At 40.7% G+C, this 18,453-nt stretch overlaps 1 protein-coding gene across 2 annotated transcripts; it reads left to right on the top strand.

The window, feature by feature from the left end:
* The first annotated feature begins 1,305 nt into the window (after positions 1-1,305).
* LOC140224456 (uncharacterized) lies at positions 1,306-15,491 on the top strand. 2 transcript variants are annotated; one of them, XM_072299526.1, is made up of 5 exons: positions 1,306-1,354; positions 3,072-3,170; positions 10,037-12,391; positions 12,647-12,911; positions 14,030-15,488. In XM_072299526.1, exons 3-5 carry the CDS (start codon positions 12,376-12,378, stop codon positions 14,451-14,453), a joined length of 705 nt encoding a protein of 234 aa, XP_072155627.1. In that variant the 5' UTR covers positions 1,306-1,354; positions 3,072-3,170; positions 10,037-12,375; the 3' UTR covers positions 14,454-15,488. The 2 variants fall into 2 exon arrangements, with proteins under 2 accessions (XP_072155627.1, XP_072155626.1); XM_072299525.1 differs by lacking the exons at positions 1,306-1,354; positions 3,072-3,170; positions 10,037-12,391 and having other exon boundaries at positions 12,426-12,911; positions 14,030-15,491.
* The last annotated feature ends 2,962 nt before the right edge of the window (positions 15,492-18,453 follow it).

Raw genomic sequence — 18,453 nt, forward strand, 5'->3', positions numbered from 1 at the left:
TCACGTTTGCGAAACCTGTTAAACGTTCTCTGTCTCTAGAAAAACTACGAAACATCGAACATTTATTCCATTCACTCCAGATTAATAGAGCATATTCTCGCAAATAAGGTTTAAAACGCAATTTTTTTGTTCATGTTTTGAAAAGTATATTGAGAAACTTATACAGGTAGAAAACCGCGAGTTATTGATATTTTCTCCAGAGATTCCGGCTGGTTTTAGATCTAAAAGCGAATAAAATTCACTGAAAAATTGGAGAAAAAATATTAGTAGATTTCCCTGGAAATTCGTACTTTGACAGAGGAAATTTGATAATGTCTCATCGTGATGGCTCATACGGCGTTCTTCCTTAGCACGGCAGTTTTACGCTTTAGCTCGAGCATTTCCTACACTGCGTGCTACGTGTTGGATCCGTGCAAAATGAAGTCCAAATTGCTTCGGTTATTCTCAGACACTCAAATTGCACATACTTTGAAATAAAATGCGTACTACCTAGATGAAATTAAACATGAAAATCCCATGCGTGGAAACAAAAGAGAAAAAAACGGAGGCAAAGATGGTGGGAGGAGAAAAAGTGGAGTATGACGGTGCGTCAACGGTGTGGTGCGATTGTGGATTGAGTCGTCAGGAGTTTGATGAGTTGATCCTCAGGATGTGACGCAGTGTCGCTTCGTATCCTCCGCCACTGCAAATCCCACCCGTGCGCGCATTTTGAGTCTACCGCATTAAGTCCTTTGTACGTCCAGATTAATAGTCGTACTTGTCGATTGCTCATAAATAAGGTCCGTCGATACTGTCACGAATGGGAAATCGGTGAGAAAATGGGGTCAGAAAATGTCACATTCCCTCATCACCTCTGAAATCCAAATCGTACATTCTGAGATAGTTCAGGCCTGCTACTGACCATTGGTCTTCACATTACCCTTCAGTAAGACTGAATTTTTTATTTTTCACTTTCATACAGTCCTACGCCAGTTAAAATGGGAAGAGAAGGTGGCTTCATTGAGGCGAATGCAAGATCACCTGTAAGCTGCGTTGCTAAAGTCTCCGGAGGGCTCTCCGGAGTCACCCGGAGACGTAAACAACCGTTGTTCTGACTCCGGAGGAATTACCCGGAGACTTGCTAAGTCAGTCTCCAAACTGCTCTTCAGTTCTCCGACCTCGAGAGGTCGGAGAGATACGTAGACTGACGTAAGAATAGGCGTTTAGCATTCTCGCGCCTTTTTTGCTGCTTTATGCAGTGAGTTAGTGAGTTTAAGAATTTTCAAAAAAATGCTGGTGTTTGTGGATTTTATTTTAAACTTGACTAAAATAACTACGCAGCTTCCTTTAGATGAGTTTCAATGAATGAGTGCTCGTAAGTTATGATTTAATTCATTCCCTTAAATTATCGCACGTACAAACCATCTGCAGTTTCTCCATGACTCTTTAGGCATTGCCTCTACGAATGAAAATTTGCAGAGCTGGTTCAGCCAACTCAATAACAGAAGCGTTCCTGAAGTCTTAAGTTCAACTCCTTTGTCTAGTTATCCTCTTTGTCATGCCCATGTCAGGTATAAATTAGTGGCGCTCCTTGAGTCACCTACATATAGCTCATTGGCAATTCCATGATGCCGACATGCCTAGAGAGAACGACTTGCAAAGCTGACTATCACATAACACCATTCCACCTTAAGCTTGTCCAACCCAGTAGACAAACCCATAACATCAATAATTGGCCCACTGAGACTGGGGTCTCATGTACGAGATCAGTTTGTATGAGCTACTTGAAGCGCTCATGTGCTGTCAAGGAAGCATATAGTACATCCTTCAGTCAATGGGATATTGCAGGCGTTCGTGATTTGTAATTCAAGTACTTTTGTTTGTAATACTGCACTGTATTCACAAAGGTGCCACTGGTTTTTTCCGCAGCACATTCAGAAACTCCTAAAGAGCTCTCAAAGTTGATGTTGTAACGGAGGGATTGCTTATGTCAGGGTAAGAATCTACCTCTACATTCAGTCAAACTCTCCACAGTTAGATAGGCAGTGAATACATTAGTAAAATTGCCATAGTTCCAGCCTTGGAGTCCCCTATCAGCAGCATCACTGCTAGTGTATTTGCTCCGTGTCTGTTCACGGTAGATTGAACTTGCAACTCCAACAAGGCGATCCGCTCAATCATGGCCTCAACTTTCAGAGCTTCTTTTGCGCTTGGGAGTCGTTCGGTTCAAAGGGAACCAATGGCAACATCATGTTTTTGCCAAATTTAATAGAAGGAGGTATACTTAAAAAGCCAATCGCTGCGGCATGCAAGAGTTTCATTGAAAAAGTGCCCATGGGACTTCATTTCTTGACTAAATAAACAGTGACCTCAGTTTATCGAAATTAAAGTATTGGTGTAGAATTTACTATTCAGCTCTGCACTCAGCTTCAAAAAGTTTTAAGGATAGAAGTAGAATTGATGGACTCCTTTTTTCCAACATTCAATTAAAGTCTATGTGCTCTGTTGCACCCTGGACTAAGCAGATTGTGAATCAGGCCCCTTGAAGTCATTTATTGGCAAAATTTACCTCCCTGTATGTTACCAAAATCTGACCTAATGGACAAGGGCATTAGATGGAGTGTTGTGATTTTTCCAATGTACGTTGAATTTCAGTTTAAAATGGTATTCCCATTATAGAGGAAGAAAACTCAGCAGAGTACAAATTTTCTCGCGAGAAAGTTGTGCTGTTTGTTACAACAGTAGTTACTACCTGTTAGGAAGGCTACTGCAGATCCATTTCACTTGCGCGGCGACTGCATGTCCAAACCTCCGACTGATTTACACGACCTCTTTGAGCTTGAAAAAGATAATCAGGAAACTGGGCTGCACTGCATTGTTGATGAGTCCAATTAGACCCGATAGGTGTAACTCTTTTGGGAGGAAAATTTGTGCTCTCATAAGCATTTTTCTTCTATACTGAGAGTATTAGTTTTTTACCAAAATTAAATGCCGTTGGCAAAACACCAATGCTCTTGTCCTCCCTATAAGTCAAGTATAGCTTACGCCCCTGTTGGACAGTATTAGTTACAATTAATTTTTTTTTTTTTCAGAGCGAGGGGAATTGGTTGCACACGCCAGTAAACTGCCGCCCAAGGCAGTCAAAGAAGGAAGTGTTCAGTATGTGGAAGGATTCAAATTCCTCAAAGCAGGTAACCATATATTTGATTAGTTACTTACTGTCATTTCTCTCAGCTCTATTCCAGTGTGTGCAGCTATGTATACTAATTTCTAACAATATTCCACGTTCTGATAGTGCTGGGTACATGCTGCCAGGGGAAACCAAACCAGACAATTCCATTGATGCATATTATAATTTCGTAATGAATTTCAATACTTACTGGCACCGTATGAGTACTACTTTGATTACAGCTCAGCAATTCTAAATGGCAAGTACCCCATTTGAATAGGAAAGATGACGTCAACCCTCCGGGTAATTCTCCGAGACTCTACGTTCCCAGTCCTCCGGAGAGCTCTCCGGAGACTTTAGCAACGCAGCTCAATTTAGAGCATGGTAAAATGTCGGCAAATACCTAATGGCATTCAATTAAGTGCGACCACTTGAGAAGGGAAGAAATATTTGTTGGGAGTTCATCATAAGAATACTTAAGCATCACCATGTTAGAATCGATAAAATAAATACAAAAATTAACTTATTTCATGAGAGTCTGGATTTCCTTCTTCATTCTCTCATTACCTCTTAAAGCTAATAAAAATAAAATAAAACGAAAAGCTAAATAAAAAAAGAAAGGAAAACATGTAAAAAATGAAAATCGACAGTATAGCCCGACATTTACCCAAAAAAATAGCAACCCTAGTTTCCCTCTAAAACGTAATTGTGTCGAAAATGATGGGTAACATAAAATAGGAAAAAAAAAACGCTTCCGTTGTCTTTTCTAAAAATATTATGAGTAATAAGAGCTCCCTCCTTCTTCGGTAATGATATTTAATTTTCCCCCTTTCATATGTATGCAATGCATAATTCACTGGGAAAAAACACATGGGATCTTGAGTCCAGACTCTTGAAAACATTGACAAGAAAAAGGAATCTTGATTCAAGCAGATTTAAGCTTAAATCAAAAGGAAATCCGCTCAAATTAAGAGGCTTGGTTCTTGATTTAAGCTTAAATCTGATTGAATCAAGAGTATTTTTTCTTGTCGATGTTTTTAAGAGTCTGGACTCTATATCCAACGTGTTTTTTTCCAGTGTTTTGAAGCTGAAAACTTCAATTTAAAATATGATCCCTCTCTCTCTCTCACTCTTACACCCCATCCCCCTGAAAAAGATTTGTTTTATTTTACCGTAGCTCCCCTAAATGTTGAAACGAATAAATCTAAACGATTCCATCCTAAATCTATTCATATACTCTCTGATACCTTCACTCTGTAGGAAGTGTACACTCAATAGCTCCTTCGACCGAGCTTTCCAGAAACTAGATAGTTGGCGAAGGTATCAAAAAGGTGTCCGGAGTGGGTTTAATGCTTGGAATCCAGGTTGAACCCAGTAATGAAGTCATCGTCAGTAATCTCCGGCCAATTTCTGAGCGCGTCATTTATAGCTCGTTCCGTCATGGCCTACCCTTCGCTTATTGCATCCTTGATAGCATCTACTTTTAATCCTCTGATTGGCAACACCATTAAATATCACTCAGCATCTCCAGCAAATCCCATTTTGCACGAATGGAAATCGAAGAATCTTAAGGAACCCCTATTAATTTTAAGATTCAACGTCCTACTACCGCGCGGCGCGGCATGCTTAAGGAAGAAAGTAAAGTGAGCAAAATAACCGTACGCACAAAACTTGCACCTGAGAGGAGCCTGAATTAAGCGGGTGTACTGTAAAGTCTTTAATGTGCATGCGATGAGGAGTAAAAATCGCACTACATTGTGCAATAAGGAATTAATATTTCTAGCTAATTTTAGAGACAATGCATGTGCCATTAACTTTTTTATGCAGATATGGGCTTTTACAGATGAATTAGAAATTGTAGTTCCTAATTGCGAAGTATAAAGATCAATGACGACTTGTGACGTGGAAGAAGAAACGTATTGGATACATGAGTTCGTATTTCCTCGTCTTTTTCGTAGAAATTGAGCTATTTATTTTTTGCACATATTGTTCTCTTCCGTATCAGGGTAAAACCCTGTATCTTCCACACAGAATCACGCAATAAGCTCCCCTTCCGGCAAAATTTAATTTTAGGCTGAAAATTGTCAATTTTCCTTGTGCACAACTAGGCGTAAACTTTAGGTGAAATACACTAAAACTAATATTTTTGTTCATTCCAGCGACTTTTCGGAAACAAACATGCTTATAATCACTACAGACCGGCAGCTACAAATACGGCAAAAAAGAAATAAAAACGTTCTCAAAATGAATTTTGAGAATAAATTATTATTTTCCGATTTTCAGGGAATGACTGAATGGACTTTCCGACTCAGATTCCGGCAGGGAAAAAAATCATGACACTTGGTTTCGGAGTAAAACGACGTTGAGGCGAATGATTTACGCTCCGCGTGCGTCGCACCGATTCTATCCTTCTTCAAAAAAAATAACCAAAAGCGACCTGTTAAAAAAGGGAAAAGGGAAAAGAAATACCGGAGCTTGGAGTGCAATCCGCGTGGAGGCGGGAAAATCTTGAATTCCCGGTGCAGCGCAGTCGTGCGGATGCAGAACCGCGCAACTCCTATTGAATCTCCAGGGAGTTGAGTTGTTTTGGCGTCGGCACGGTAGGGTGGCTCAACAAAGATATTTCACCGAGGGAAGAACGGAGCCCGACCCGGATTTCGGAAACGCGGTGAAAAGTTATTTGCCCGGACTTATTCTAATTGCCACCCTCGGCGACAAGTGCTGCGACAAAGACTACACGTTTGAAATATTACGGTACAATTTATTCGCGCCGTGAACAATGCTGTCTGCGCTGGAGCGATCTACCGGAGGCGCGAGGGGGAAAAGAACATGAAAATCCGAAATTCTCACCGACTACGGTGACAAACTAAGCAAAAGCTCTACATCATTTCATACAGCGCTGGATAAATACGGCTGTTATAAAGCTCTAAAAGCTTTTAAACTGGCATAAACGTCAGTCGCTACCGCGTGGTTGCCACGTTGAGAACGTCCACGCATTGCGTATAGTTTCTCGAGATCATTAGCGGGTCTGAAGGGGGCTGGAGTGTGACAATCGCCCCTTCCGTTCGCTGAAAGGGTGAGAGTTAGGAGAGGAGAGAACGATGAACAGGTTAAGAAAACCGTACACACACGGTTAATGGGTCTGCTGCACGCAAGGGGTACAGCCAAATAAATATACGGGTAAAATCGCACGAAAATCACGTTTAAAAAGTCTGAAATCCATTTCTTAGCTCGCAATTCACATAGTTATTAACGCGCTTTCTAAAGCTTCCCACGTCTGCGGGCAGTTTTTTTCAGTCACCACCGACCAGGTTTGCACAAGGAGAGGAGTAAGAAGAATTAACCTAAGAAACCGTTCGGTTTCTCAGGTTAATTTCACTAGCTTTATCACTGAAAAAAAAGATTGGTAGTATTTACCATTCTTTCACGCTGTATTTCACACAGCGTCAATTTGGAGTCAATCCCGCCAGAGAAAAGGTAAACGTTACTATAAACTGGTACAGGTAACCATTCCTCTGACAGAATCGACTTTGAACTTACGCTGTGTAAAATACAGCGTGAAGGAATAGGAAATTCTACCAATCTCATTTTTCAGTGATCTATCGTAAGATTTCAATCGTTTTTTACGCAAAAGAAAGAAAAAAAAAACTTTGAGTCAATTGAAATACTTCACTATTAGAAATTTATAGCTTTCCGTGTTGTCTGTGTTTAAAATTTTTGCGTTCAGTTTCATCAAAGCGTGCTTCACAAACACAGAGAACACAAAGTGCGGTTCTAAATGTCTAATCCTGAGTTTTATAAACACGTATCATCCGGCTCATTGGTTTTGAAAATCCGCTCGTTAGGGCTCGCACCTTCGCTAACGTCGCAGACTTGACACAGTAACGCTCATGCTTGCATCCGATTCAGAACTATCGATAGTTACGGCGGTGAATTGTAGTAAGACCGTCACGTCTGTAACAGCCTACAGTGATAGGAGCGGGATTTTGATTGATTAAAAGCCTCATTTTCGCGGCATGTTCCCTGATGAGCGTCGGACGAGGTCGGATTCGCACTTGCAGCCTGCGTCGCGACGCCCCCCCCCCCCCCCCCTTGCGAGGAGACACACAACACGCGTTTTGCAAATTACTCGCTCGATGAGCGACGACGGGCTTAGGACACACAACAGAGCATTAAGTCTACACTTTGCACGTACGGTTTTGTGCGTTTGAGCGCCTAAGTCAAATCGAGCGAGCTGCCCTATTATTCAAAGAGATCCGTCCGTCTCGGCCGTAGTCAAATGTACTTAAAAATAAAATTAATGCCACACTAAGACTTGTAACGTCGTGTAACTCATGACCTGAGGGGATAAAAGGATAAGTGGGATAAGTGCATAGTTATTGAGAAATACGCGTTTCGAGTTTCAAAATTATATGGAGCAGCCACATAGTCCAAACTCACTTTTTGATGCTAATATAAATTGGACTAGATATGGCATGCTCTAATGCAACGAATAGAGCCCTCCAAGTTGTTTTTCAAAGGAAAGTTCAAGTATTAACACAACATTTCAAGAGTTTCATGGTTCCAGCTGCCCGTTCCGTCACTTATAAACGCCACAATTCTGAAAATACCATATTTTTTTTTTTTTTTCAATTTTAATTTTTTTTTGTAGTGTTCAATCATGGTTTCATCCTTTTTCTCTTAAAAATCGGAGGGGAGCCAGCAACACTCAGTTGGATATGGGTGGGAGGGGGTTGGGTTTTCGTTAGGGTTGCGTTACAACTGAAGATGTGGGTTACATTCCGGTTACGTAATATTTGAACTTTAAAAACGTGCTAGTGCTAAAGTGCTTTCATTTTTTCTTAAAAAAATCCTACTTCACGTTTTCCAAATACTTTTCTCCTACTAGTTTTTTGTCCTCTCACAGAGAGACCTACGAATGAGATGGACAGACTTTTAGCGATTGCAAGTTTTTTGCCAAGTCCTGTACGAAAAAAGTCTTTGAAACGTACCGAACTAATTGCAATGGGACAAAAAACGATTAGGAGGAAAGTATTAGGAAAACTTTTAAAAGGAAAATGTTATAGGAAAAATAACTTGCCACCGAACAAAAAAGAAAGAAATAAAGGGGAATATTTCCAAAACTATTACACGTAAAAATGTGTCATTTTGGTGAATTGTTGGGTCTCTTGTTCATCGATAAGACTGAAAAGAAATTAAGACACAATTCTACACTACTTGGAAATGGTCCTTTCTGTTTCAATCGACGATCGCTACTCTGTTGTTAATGGTATTTTGGAATTTCTCGGCTTTGATTTCCCCGTGAAATGGTGTGAACTCCGCACCATCTCTCCACCTTGTTACGTACAGTTTCGGGCCATTTTTCTAGTTTTTTTCTCGCTTTTAGAGAACTGATCACTAAATTTTAAGTCGAGTACTGCTTGACCATCGGGCTCGAACGATACGCGACCGGGGGAACATCTTGGCACCAAGGGTGACTTATGTTTTTATGGATAATAGTCTCGTCCGCGGCGCGTCGCGCTCCATAAATCAGCATATTTATTTCCCGCCACAAGAGAGAATTTGGCATCAGGATAGAGCACCGCGCCGCGCATCGCTGCAATCCGCCCGACATTGCCCAGCATCTGCTCCTTCGCGTCCGAACTCTCGATGACTCCTTGAGCGGGTCTTCTGTTCAGAAACTTTCGCAGCCTTCACTCGTCCAAGGACGGGTTTGAGAACTAACAATGAGAAGACCTTAGGACTCAGACTAACTTCCGGGTTTCCTGACCTTAAAGTTTAAGGAAGGTTTTTAAAGTCGAATAGGTCATCATTTTTAACCGGTAAAAAACTACACTGGAAAAAAAAACACATTGGATCTAGAGTCCGACTCTTGGAAACATTGACAAGAAAAAACACTCTTGATTCAATCAGACTTAAGCTTAAATCAAAAGGAAATCCGATCAAATTGAGAGGCTTGGTTCTTGATTTAAGCTTAAATCTGATTGAATCAAGAGTATTTTTTCTTGTCGATGTTTCTAAGAGTCTGGACTAGATCCAATGTGGTTTTTTTTCCAGTGTATGCAACGGCATTCCGCGGTAGGTAAAGTCGGTATAATTACTGCACGTGTGTTTTGGCGGGTTGGCGTCGGCCATGTTGAAAATTGTGTAGCATCCTGGTGCGCGAGCTTTGAATAGAAAGACTCCTCTTGAAGAATGTTCACCAATGCCGTAGTATCGTTTTAGAGCTTAAAAGTTTAAAAAAAACATACTTCTAGCGCAGATTGTGGAGTTAGGAACGTATTTCAGATTTTTCCGCTGCGCTCATCGTGACATTTTAGCCACTTTCTCTAAAAAGCAAGGCTGAAGTTTGCAACAAGCTTATTGAAATACACCCTAGCATTATAATACACCCAGCAGCGCAACGAAGAAGAGAAAAAATGTCACGACGTCAACTCGCTCGAAACGAGTGGTGACTACTTCCATTATCGAATAAATGACGTGAAAAGATTCAAGAGCGAGCAAAAAAGATGCCCGAAATGGGCTGTTACAGATTTTTTACATCCTGAGAGAGTACGGGAACATGACGTTAGGGGCTTCGAAAGGGCAGTACTTTAAATGCGTGTGAAGATTCATAGAACAAGTCGGCACACAATTAGGTAGAACGCTTGAATTTTTGATTCCAAAATAAGAGACAATACTGCCACGATAGTGAGGATAGTAGTATTGTCGAATTTTTGAAATCGAGTTTCCTTCAAAATTCGTCTAATATCTTTCAATCGTTATTAATGCCTAGTTGGTACCTTTCAAACTTCTTTTTTGTACCTGCATCGTTTCTTTGTCTTCATAAAATATTGAATTATATCATGGAAACTAATTGTTTATTTTAATTCTTCAATTTTGTTTCAGGAGAAACCAGGCAAGAAAGATGCCTACAGAGTTCACTCACGTGGCCGTGGGTTGGAAAGAGCAAACATTTCTTGTTCGCAGGTTGTCTTTGGATGCAACAATTCAATTTGTTTAACTCATATCCCCCTACTTTCTATACCACTCAGGTATTTAGATGTAAGAGTTTTTCGGTCTCAAAACAGGTAACACCTGTTATTCATGAAAATTAAATGTACGAATCTAAAGAGATACTTGCTCCCTGGTAGGTTTTTGTGTAAATACGTAAGTGAATTTATAGCCTCCGCTGGAAAAGAAGGTAACTTCGAATGATATGATGTGGAGGGATATGCAACTTTTCACGCGTGGGTCGCGTTGCGCGGATGCACACTTATGAAATTGAAATCACGCAGGAAATTAAAATGGTTTCATTTTCTATTCATTCGGAGACTTTGATTGAAACTCACGGCTGCCATCAAAAGTCTTCACAATATACTTCTGGTGACGACTGACATATTTCAAAATCATTGCAAGAATAAATCAAGGGGAACGGTCTGACATGACGGGTGCAAAACGGAAAGGATGGAGGCGGGCCTGTTATTCCGTGACACCAAAACACGGACAGATCTAAAGACAGCTTCGTTGGTTCTGGGGATTTTCTGATGATTTCAGTTAAAATCGACAAACGCAAACTGACTGCGGTGGACGCACGGGTCGTAAGACAGTATGTTGGAATTTTTTAGCCAACGTGCGTTAAAAATTCAGAATAAAGCTGATATCTCATTACAGAAGGATAAATCTATCTGCTCTTCTCCGAGAGAGATATCCCTTTAAAGGAAAATTGTGCTAGTGTGTGAATTTTTTTCCTCCGTAATGAGATATCAGCTTTATGCTGAATTTTTAACGCAGGTTCGCTAAAAAATTTCAACTTACTAAAATATAAACCTAAACAATGATTTTCATGAAATTTGTACGAACATAGCAGGGGACGGGGTATTAGGCATAGCGGAACCAATTTTTAAACGAAGTGGCTATTCGTCGGTACGGTACCGACGGATAAATGGCTATTCGTCGGTACCGTACCGATGAATAAATAGCTATTCGTCGGTACCGTACCGATGAATAAATAGCTATTTGTCGGTACCGTACTTTGATTTTAGTACGTAAATTATATTAAAGATATGATTTCTTAATAATATTTTGGTGGAAGTTAAGAGCTAAAAATTGGGTGAAAGATGGAAAAAAACCCAACACGAGTTGTAAAGAAATATTCTCCAAATTTAATTTATGTATTTAATACTCTCACATAATACTGAAATGTACTACTCTGTCAAATAAATAATCATAATACTAAAATGTACTTCACTGTCAAATGAATCATCATAATACTGAAATGTACTACTCTGTCAAAAGAATCATCAAGAACGCTTCTTTTTTCGGGTGGTGGGGCCTTTAGTTTCATTTGCAGGTGTTTTCTTTCGTTTTCGTTTTTCGGGGGGATTTTCCACAGATTGTCGGTCGGCAACGGTGCGATTAAAGGAACAAAGTTGTCTTGCTGGCAGTTTAGGTCGCCCTCGTGAAATGACTTTACTCTTAAATTTTAGCTTCGTGAAGCTCTCTGCACTGACATTTTCGTCAGATGGAGCAGCAACAGAAACCGAACATTTGCTGGTGGTGGAATAGACTCTCTGCACTATGATCGTTGTTAGTTGGGGCAGCGACAGATACTGAAGATTCGCAGGTTTTCGAGGTTTATCGGCACTTAGTATCTCCGTGTAATTACAACAGAGCACCATAGATGGCGTTTGCTCGTCCATTCGGACCAAGGCTTGACAACACATTTTTATTAATTAATGTCGCCGATGCGGTACCGACGAATAGCCATTTATCCATCGGTACGGTACCGACGAATAGCCATTTATCCGTCGGTACCGTACCGACGAATAGCCTCATCCATTTTTAAAATGGAAGGGTATCAGCCCTGCGGCACAGAAAGAGAAGGGCGGATTTTAAATTCCAAATTATATAATATCATCTTCCAAAAACCTCGGGTTTTTAATGGAACGAATTTAACCCATTGTGCGGCGCCCTTAATGGGTGTCGATTCGAGGAAAATTGCTGAGGTGGATGTGCGTAAGCTGCCTCGAACAAAAAACCCGAACGATCCTAAAAATAGACGTCAAACTCGTTGAAAGGTTCAGATTAGTTTTCCAATTGCAAGCGTGCTCGGCGGAGTTTTCAAATCCACGTTCTTTTAAATTGCTTATTATGAGGCTGACATACTGCTAAATCATTGCGAGCTTCGAACTGAGAGAGTGCGAGCGACGAGTGTATTTCCTGGTGAAGTTAGTTTATAGTTCGACATGACGCTGATGTCGGGTAAGTTGAGTAACTAGTTTATAAAAGCATTAACACGAGAAATTAAAGATACTTAATTAAGTTTTTAGATTATAAAGATCGTAATTATGTTTATAGTCACATTTGGATTTTTGGGGGAATGGTATCTTCATAATTTCAATGTTCCGCGACGCAATTCCCTGGCTCTTCAGGGTAGTTTCAGGGACTTAGGTATTTACTCTTTGCATAAGTACTGTCTTCAACATATGTCTACACAAAGCAAACATTTTGTTTCAGTTTCTCTTATCACGCTAGTTCTCTGGTCATTCTGTGCATCCTATGTAAATGCCCAATATTATCGACTGAGCGAATTAACGTTGATCCCTGGTACGTTTTACAAAACGACGCACCCCAGTATATGTCATCTTTTAGCGGTGGACAGCGAAACCTTAATCTACACTATGGACCACAACTGCTTTAGGGGCTACACAACCGTCGTTGCCGTCAAAAAATATTCTAAATTTGCTAACGGAGTCCGGGCGAAGGAAGAGAAAATCATAAGGTAAATCCAAAGTTCACAGTTTTTACAAAGTTTAAACGCGCATCCAGTTTCCTTGTGCCTGTATGAGTACAGAAAATCAGAATTTTGAGTTAAAAGCATCATTCACTCGGTAGAGAACTTAGTTTAAAAAATTAGCACTTCAAAGGGTTCGCAGAGAAATCCGTGTTTTTATCGATTCTGAGAGAAAAATTTGAGCGCTGAGTTTTGTTACCTAAATTGACCCATTTTCGAAAACGACCAACTCGCCAAACACCCCTTGAGCCAAGACATGCCAAAATGAAAGAAAATGTGCTACGATGTTGAAATTTGGCCTCGTGACTCTAGTAGCTCCTATTTACAGCTCCCAGCGGTGAAATCCGAATATTTTCCATCCTTGCCAAGGTTACGGTAAAATACCGGTTTTTTTGCCCCCCCCCCCTCCTCTGATTCCATTGTTCCATCCCGTTATTTGATAAAAGGACCGCTATAAACATGACAACAATAACCAACGGGACAATAACCATTGATCACGAAACAAGTTTCTCATCATAACTTTACCTATAGAACACTGGACACATTGAAAATGTGTACTAAATTCATCTCATGGAAGAGAAAATAGTGATTACAGTATAAGTGCATTCAATGGTACATTAATTTGATAATAATTACAGATGGAACAGCAATCTTGCATACAGCAGTTCCTACAGAAAAGTATCACTAACTTGGTGAAATCAGATACTGGAATCGGAACCTCATAATTCGTGTACACTGCAACCGTGGTATTGGCATTCGACTATATCGACATTTTTTTATTCCACCAAGTATAGGCATGTGCTAGACGACAATTTTCGGTTGAAAACGGTCACGATCACTGTTACTAAAAAATTAGTCACCAGTATAGCACCAATTTTTTTACTAGTCTCAAAAGCTTAATTTTCAACTGTTCAAAAGTTAGTGAGAGTTGCTCGCATCAAGAGTAGAAACATGCGGTTCGCTGAGCTTCTGCGTGATATTTTTCACGGTTCAAATCATTAGATCCCTGCACGGATTCGATCCCTCTGTAGTGCTCCACTCCTTGTGTCATCCGGATTGCTAATAGCCTTTCCTACGGTAATGAATTTCCATATTTCTCTCGGCAGGTACAAGAATTTCGACGCAAAGGTGGGAGCCGCATTGGCGAAGAGGCTCATCGGAAAAAAATTACCGTACTGCTCACAGAAATGTAACAAGTACAAGTACCGGTTTTACTTCCTCCACGGTAAGGCTACCAGCAAAGGGATGTGTTACCAGCTTACCTTTGGCTCGCTGGACCCTGACTGTCCGCTACAGCGACCCCTCCACGGTCTTACCGTCAATGAAGTCATGGACCCCGCATTCAAGCTGCACGACGAAGATCGCGAGTTTACGGTGGACTCTTTGCCGGAATATCCAGACTATGAGTATTACTACGGCTATCTCCGCCAAGCCGCGACAGAGATGCAACTCATTGGTGGTTCGGCCCGCAAAAGTAGTAAAGCCCTCAGCAGGAGTGCAAGTTTAGCTGGCTCTCGAGCTATAGCTTAAACTATTTTCCTGGTACCGATTGAAGGCCGTTCATAAAACACACGTAACACTCTATGGGGGAAGTGAGGACTTGAGCCTACGTTACGGTGGCGTTACAGGGGAGCAAAGACTGCGTTACGGATTCTTCAAAAATGAGATGAGAAATTTAAACGCAAACTCTTGACGATAAATTGACGTGCGGTGGGAATTTTTCATTTTCCATACAACAAAAAGCGCTGATTTGTAAGGAATATTTGAAAAGTGCACTGAATATTGCTTCTGGGATTGCAGACCTGTGTTACGGGTGCATTACCGGAAGAATCGGGGATTGAAAAAATCTGCCTTTCAGCTTTACGTATTTAAGGAACGCCTCCTGGATTTTAATTCCGGACGCCAAAAACGAGATGGATTGGTTCATTCCTTAATATTTCTTTAATATTTCTTTTAGAATAATTTAAGTAAATTATTTTTAAACCTTCAGTAATAATTAATAATTTCCCAATTTTTAGTTTTTTTTTCTTAGTGAATTCCTGAATATTCCATTGATTCCCAAGAAGAAATCCCGGATCATAACCCGGGGTTTTGGCTTCTTCTATGCCTAAGTTGAGGGAAAAAATTTATCTACTTGTAGATACTTTGAAGCTTCAATTGATAATAAATGTTGATTTACCGAGTTATTTTATTTCAAAATCGTATGAATATTCCCAGTCGATGCATGGTTAGAGATAGATGATACTTTCGAGTATCATGTGTTGCATTAGATTCTTTTACTATTAGCTTCAGTGCGTTTCAGTGCTCACTGCTCGTCTGCTAATGAGGGCATGTTATCTGTTACCATGCGTATTGTACGTGTCAAATCCAGGAAAATTAGTCAACGGTAAAAAAGTCCTGCGCACTTGCTTCTCATACGTGATGATTTAAAAAAGACAACGACAAAAAAGGCTCGCGTAGGAGCAGATTTTGCGTAGTTTTAGGAGGTTTTCAAGGAATTTAAGAAACAAGGGCATATTCAATTGAGAGATTTTAGAAAAAAATTCCAAATATTAAAAATTATACCGTAAAAAAGGCTCGCGTAGGAGCAGATTTTGCGTAGTTTTAGGGGGTTTTCAAGGAATTTAAGAAACAAGGGCATATTCAATTGAGGGATTTTAGAAAAAAAATTCCAAAATATTAAGAATTATACCTTACAGTATTAAGGAGATGGCAATTCCCTTTTTTGAAGTCCATAGAGCGCCACAGCGCCTCCTAAGCGCGCCACAGAGCTATACAAAGTAGCAAGCATCCTTGCAGCTCCGAGCAAACCTAATAGAGGGAAGATTGCATAGAGGGAACCTCCTCCCCGCACAATCTCCAAGGCAAAGTGCTGCAACTCAATCAATTTTTCCCGTTTTCCCACCTGCTAAGAGCAAAGCCGTGCTTCAAACGCACTGCGACTACGGTACGTGTTGCCGACTACTTTAATTTAGAACTTTCGAATCAACCCCCTCCCCCGACTTCTCGGAAATCTCTCGACTGCACTGATTCGCAAACCTACCGGTTACCCCGGTGTTTTCACCTACTCCCACGCGCGGTGACGCTTCGCGGCGTGCATTATTCTTGATTATGAATTATGGGCGGGGGTATTTAAATTTATTCCGGCACGGAGCCCCGCGAAAGCAAATACCAGGTTCTCACCACGGGGTGGGGACTGCGGAGAGACGGGAGGGATTCCGAAGGGTGGATGGGGGGAGTCGAGGGTGGTGTCCCATCGTTGGGCTTGAAAGCTTTGTGAGACGAGCTGAGCACGGTGGGATGACATCGAGGGTTGTAAACTCTTTTGGATTGTAAACATCTCGTAAGAACATGATGTCTAGAATTTTTGACCAGGCTCATTCCCTGATTTTTCCTGATTTAAAGGAGCTCATTCCCTGATGAGAAACCGTACTTTTCTCCTATACTTCCCCGAGATTTTCTAGGGGAAAAGAATATAACTCTCCAGAGTTCCATTTATGAATATCGATTTTAATGCCGATAGCGCTCCAGATGTTTATAATATCAGGTCAATGAAAGCTTCTCCATTCTTTTAATGATTTGAAGTTTCAAATGTGTCATTCAAGAGGTCAAAGATGGCGTTCGATCAGATAAGGCCGCCAAATTTGAAAACGAAATGATCCCTAAGCGGTAGAAGAAGAGATTCCCGGTTTCTGGAACAGATTCTCTGATTTTTCCCTGTAAATTTTCATTCCCTGATGAATCCCGGTTTTCCCGGTTTTTCCCGTTCTATAGACACCATGCGTAAGAGTTAGGAATTAAATCTTCGGTTGTACCTGAATATCGGTGTCTGAAGTACGATACCACGTACCGCCGTATGAGACGCTGCAGATATACTGTAATACTTTATTCCTTCTTTCGGAGGCTTGTTATCTACCGAAATTTCATGCTGCCGTCGTAGGTTTTCCTTCTCGGTTTGCAGAAAATTCCATTTTCAAGCGATGAAATTTCTTTTAGTCTTCTTTAAAACAGTAGAATGGGGGAAATTTTGGAATATCGCAATAAAGATACGTGGTATCCCACTTTGGCCAAGGATATCCTAAACAGGGCGAAAGCTAACTCGAAACTGAATTTTGAATGAGAATTGCACCATGGCGGTATGATGGTGGTATTTTGATGGATTTAAATTATCTCCCGTTTGAAGAAATGCGCTTACAGCATGAGTGCAAAAGTTTATGGTAAAATTTAAACAGCTCCTGGAGGTTAAAAGGCGATGTTTCGAAAAAACAACTTTTTACCTGCTTACAAAGAGCGGGCGCACTTCGAGCCAATTAAAATGAAGTATTCATGCAGCAGATAAACTGACCTGAAACAAATAAAGAGAGCAACAAATTAGGGTAATTATTCATAATCGGAACGCAGGATTAAAATAATGCCTATTTCAAACATTCTGAGATAATTTGTCATCAAACTTTCTTTCCTTCACCCCTTCTTCCAAATCAAAGCCAAGGCTGCTACCAAGATGATATTTTTCTTAGCCGCATTAGAGAGAGAAAGGATAAAAATACCCTCTTACAATTTAGGTCCTGAAGATCAATGTAAGGGTTGCAAAGTTGGAAAAATTTGAAATTTCTCTGACTTTCTTCAATTTTTCCTGACGTCAAGTATAAAATCCTTCACTATTCATGTAAAATTCCTCAATTTTCATTCATTTCGCTGGTCTCAAAAAGTCAATTCAATGCAGGCATAACCAGCCAAAACCTCGGTCTCCACCGCAAGGAGACACTCCAAAAACATAAATCCTCTCACCACGGACGGGATGAGAATACTTTTTCCGATTTTCCATGATCACCAGGGGGTGTCCTTCTGACGGTTTCGCGGTTCAACCCTTCGAAGCGCTTCAAGCCTGAGGCGTTATGCGTCACGCGTCTCTCTCATGATTTTACAATCACTGGGAAAAAACACATTGGATCTAGAGTCCAGACTCTTAAAAACATCGACAAGAAAAAGTACTCTTGATTAAATCAGAATCTAGCTTATATCAAGAACCAAGCCTCTTAATTTGAGCGGATTTCGTTTTGATTCAAGCAATAATCCCATGGAATCAAAAGTATTTTTTCTTGTCAATGTTTTCAAGAGTCTGGACCTTAGATTCAATGGTTTTTTTTTTCTTTTTTTCTTTCTTTCTTTCCCAGAGCATCATTATACATTCCTGAATATGATTTTAGTTCATACAGCTTTTCCCGACACGTTCAACCCCAAAAATGTCGACTACCCTCACCATCCTATCCACCGTGCGACGAAAGTGAGCTTTCGCTGACTTGTATTTGTTTCATATTACATGACGCTCGCTCACTCACTCAGTCGGCGACTTAAATACTTTGTTTACTCTCAAGATTTCATCGCCGCCGCCGCGCCCGTGCGTCCAACTTTTCGGGGCGCGCGGAAACCGAGACTTCAACCCCATCCAACACCCCCCTTTCCCATCGTCCCCCTAAACCTACCTGAGCCCCCCCCCCCCCTTCCGGCGAGCAGACTTTATCTTTAATCT

Source organism: Bemisia tabaci, chromosome 4, assembly GCF_918797505.1.
Source record: "Bemisia tabaci chromosome 4, PGI_BMITA_v3".
Classification (NCBI taxonomy): Eukaryota; Metazoa; Arthropoda; class Insecta; order Hemiptera; family Aleyrodidae; genus Bemisia; species Bemisia tabaci.

Coding starts and splice junctions, on each gene's coding strand:
- LOC140224456 (XM_072299525.1), top strand. CDS start 12,478: ATGTTTATAGTCACATTTGGATTTTTGGGGGAATGGTATCTTCATAAT. Junction 12,912..14,029: donor AAGGAAGAGAAAATCATAAG/GTAAATCCAAAG, acceptor TTCTCTCGGCAG/GTACAAGAATTTCGACGCAA.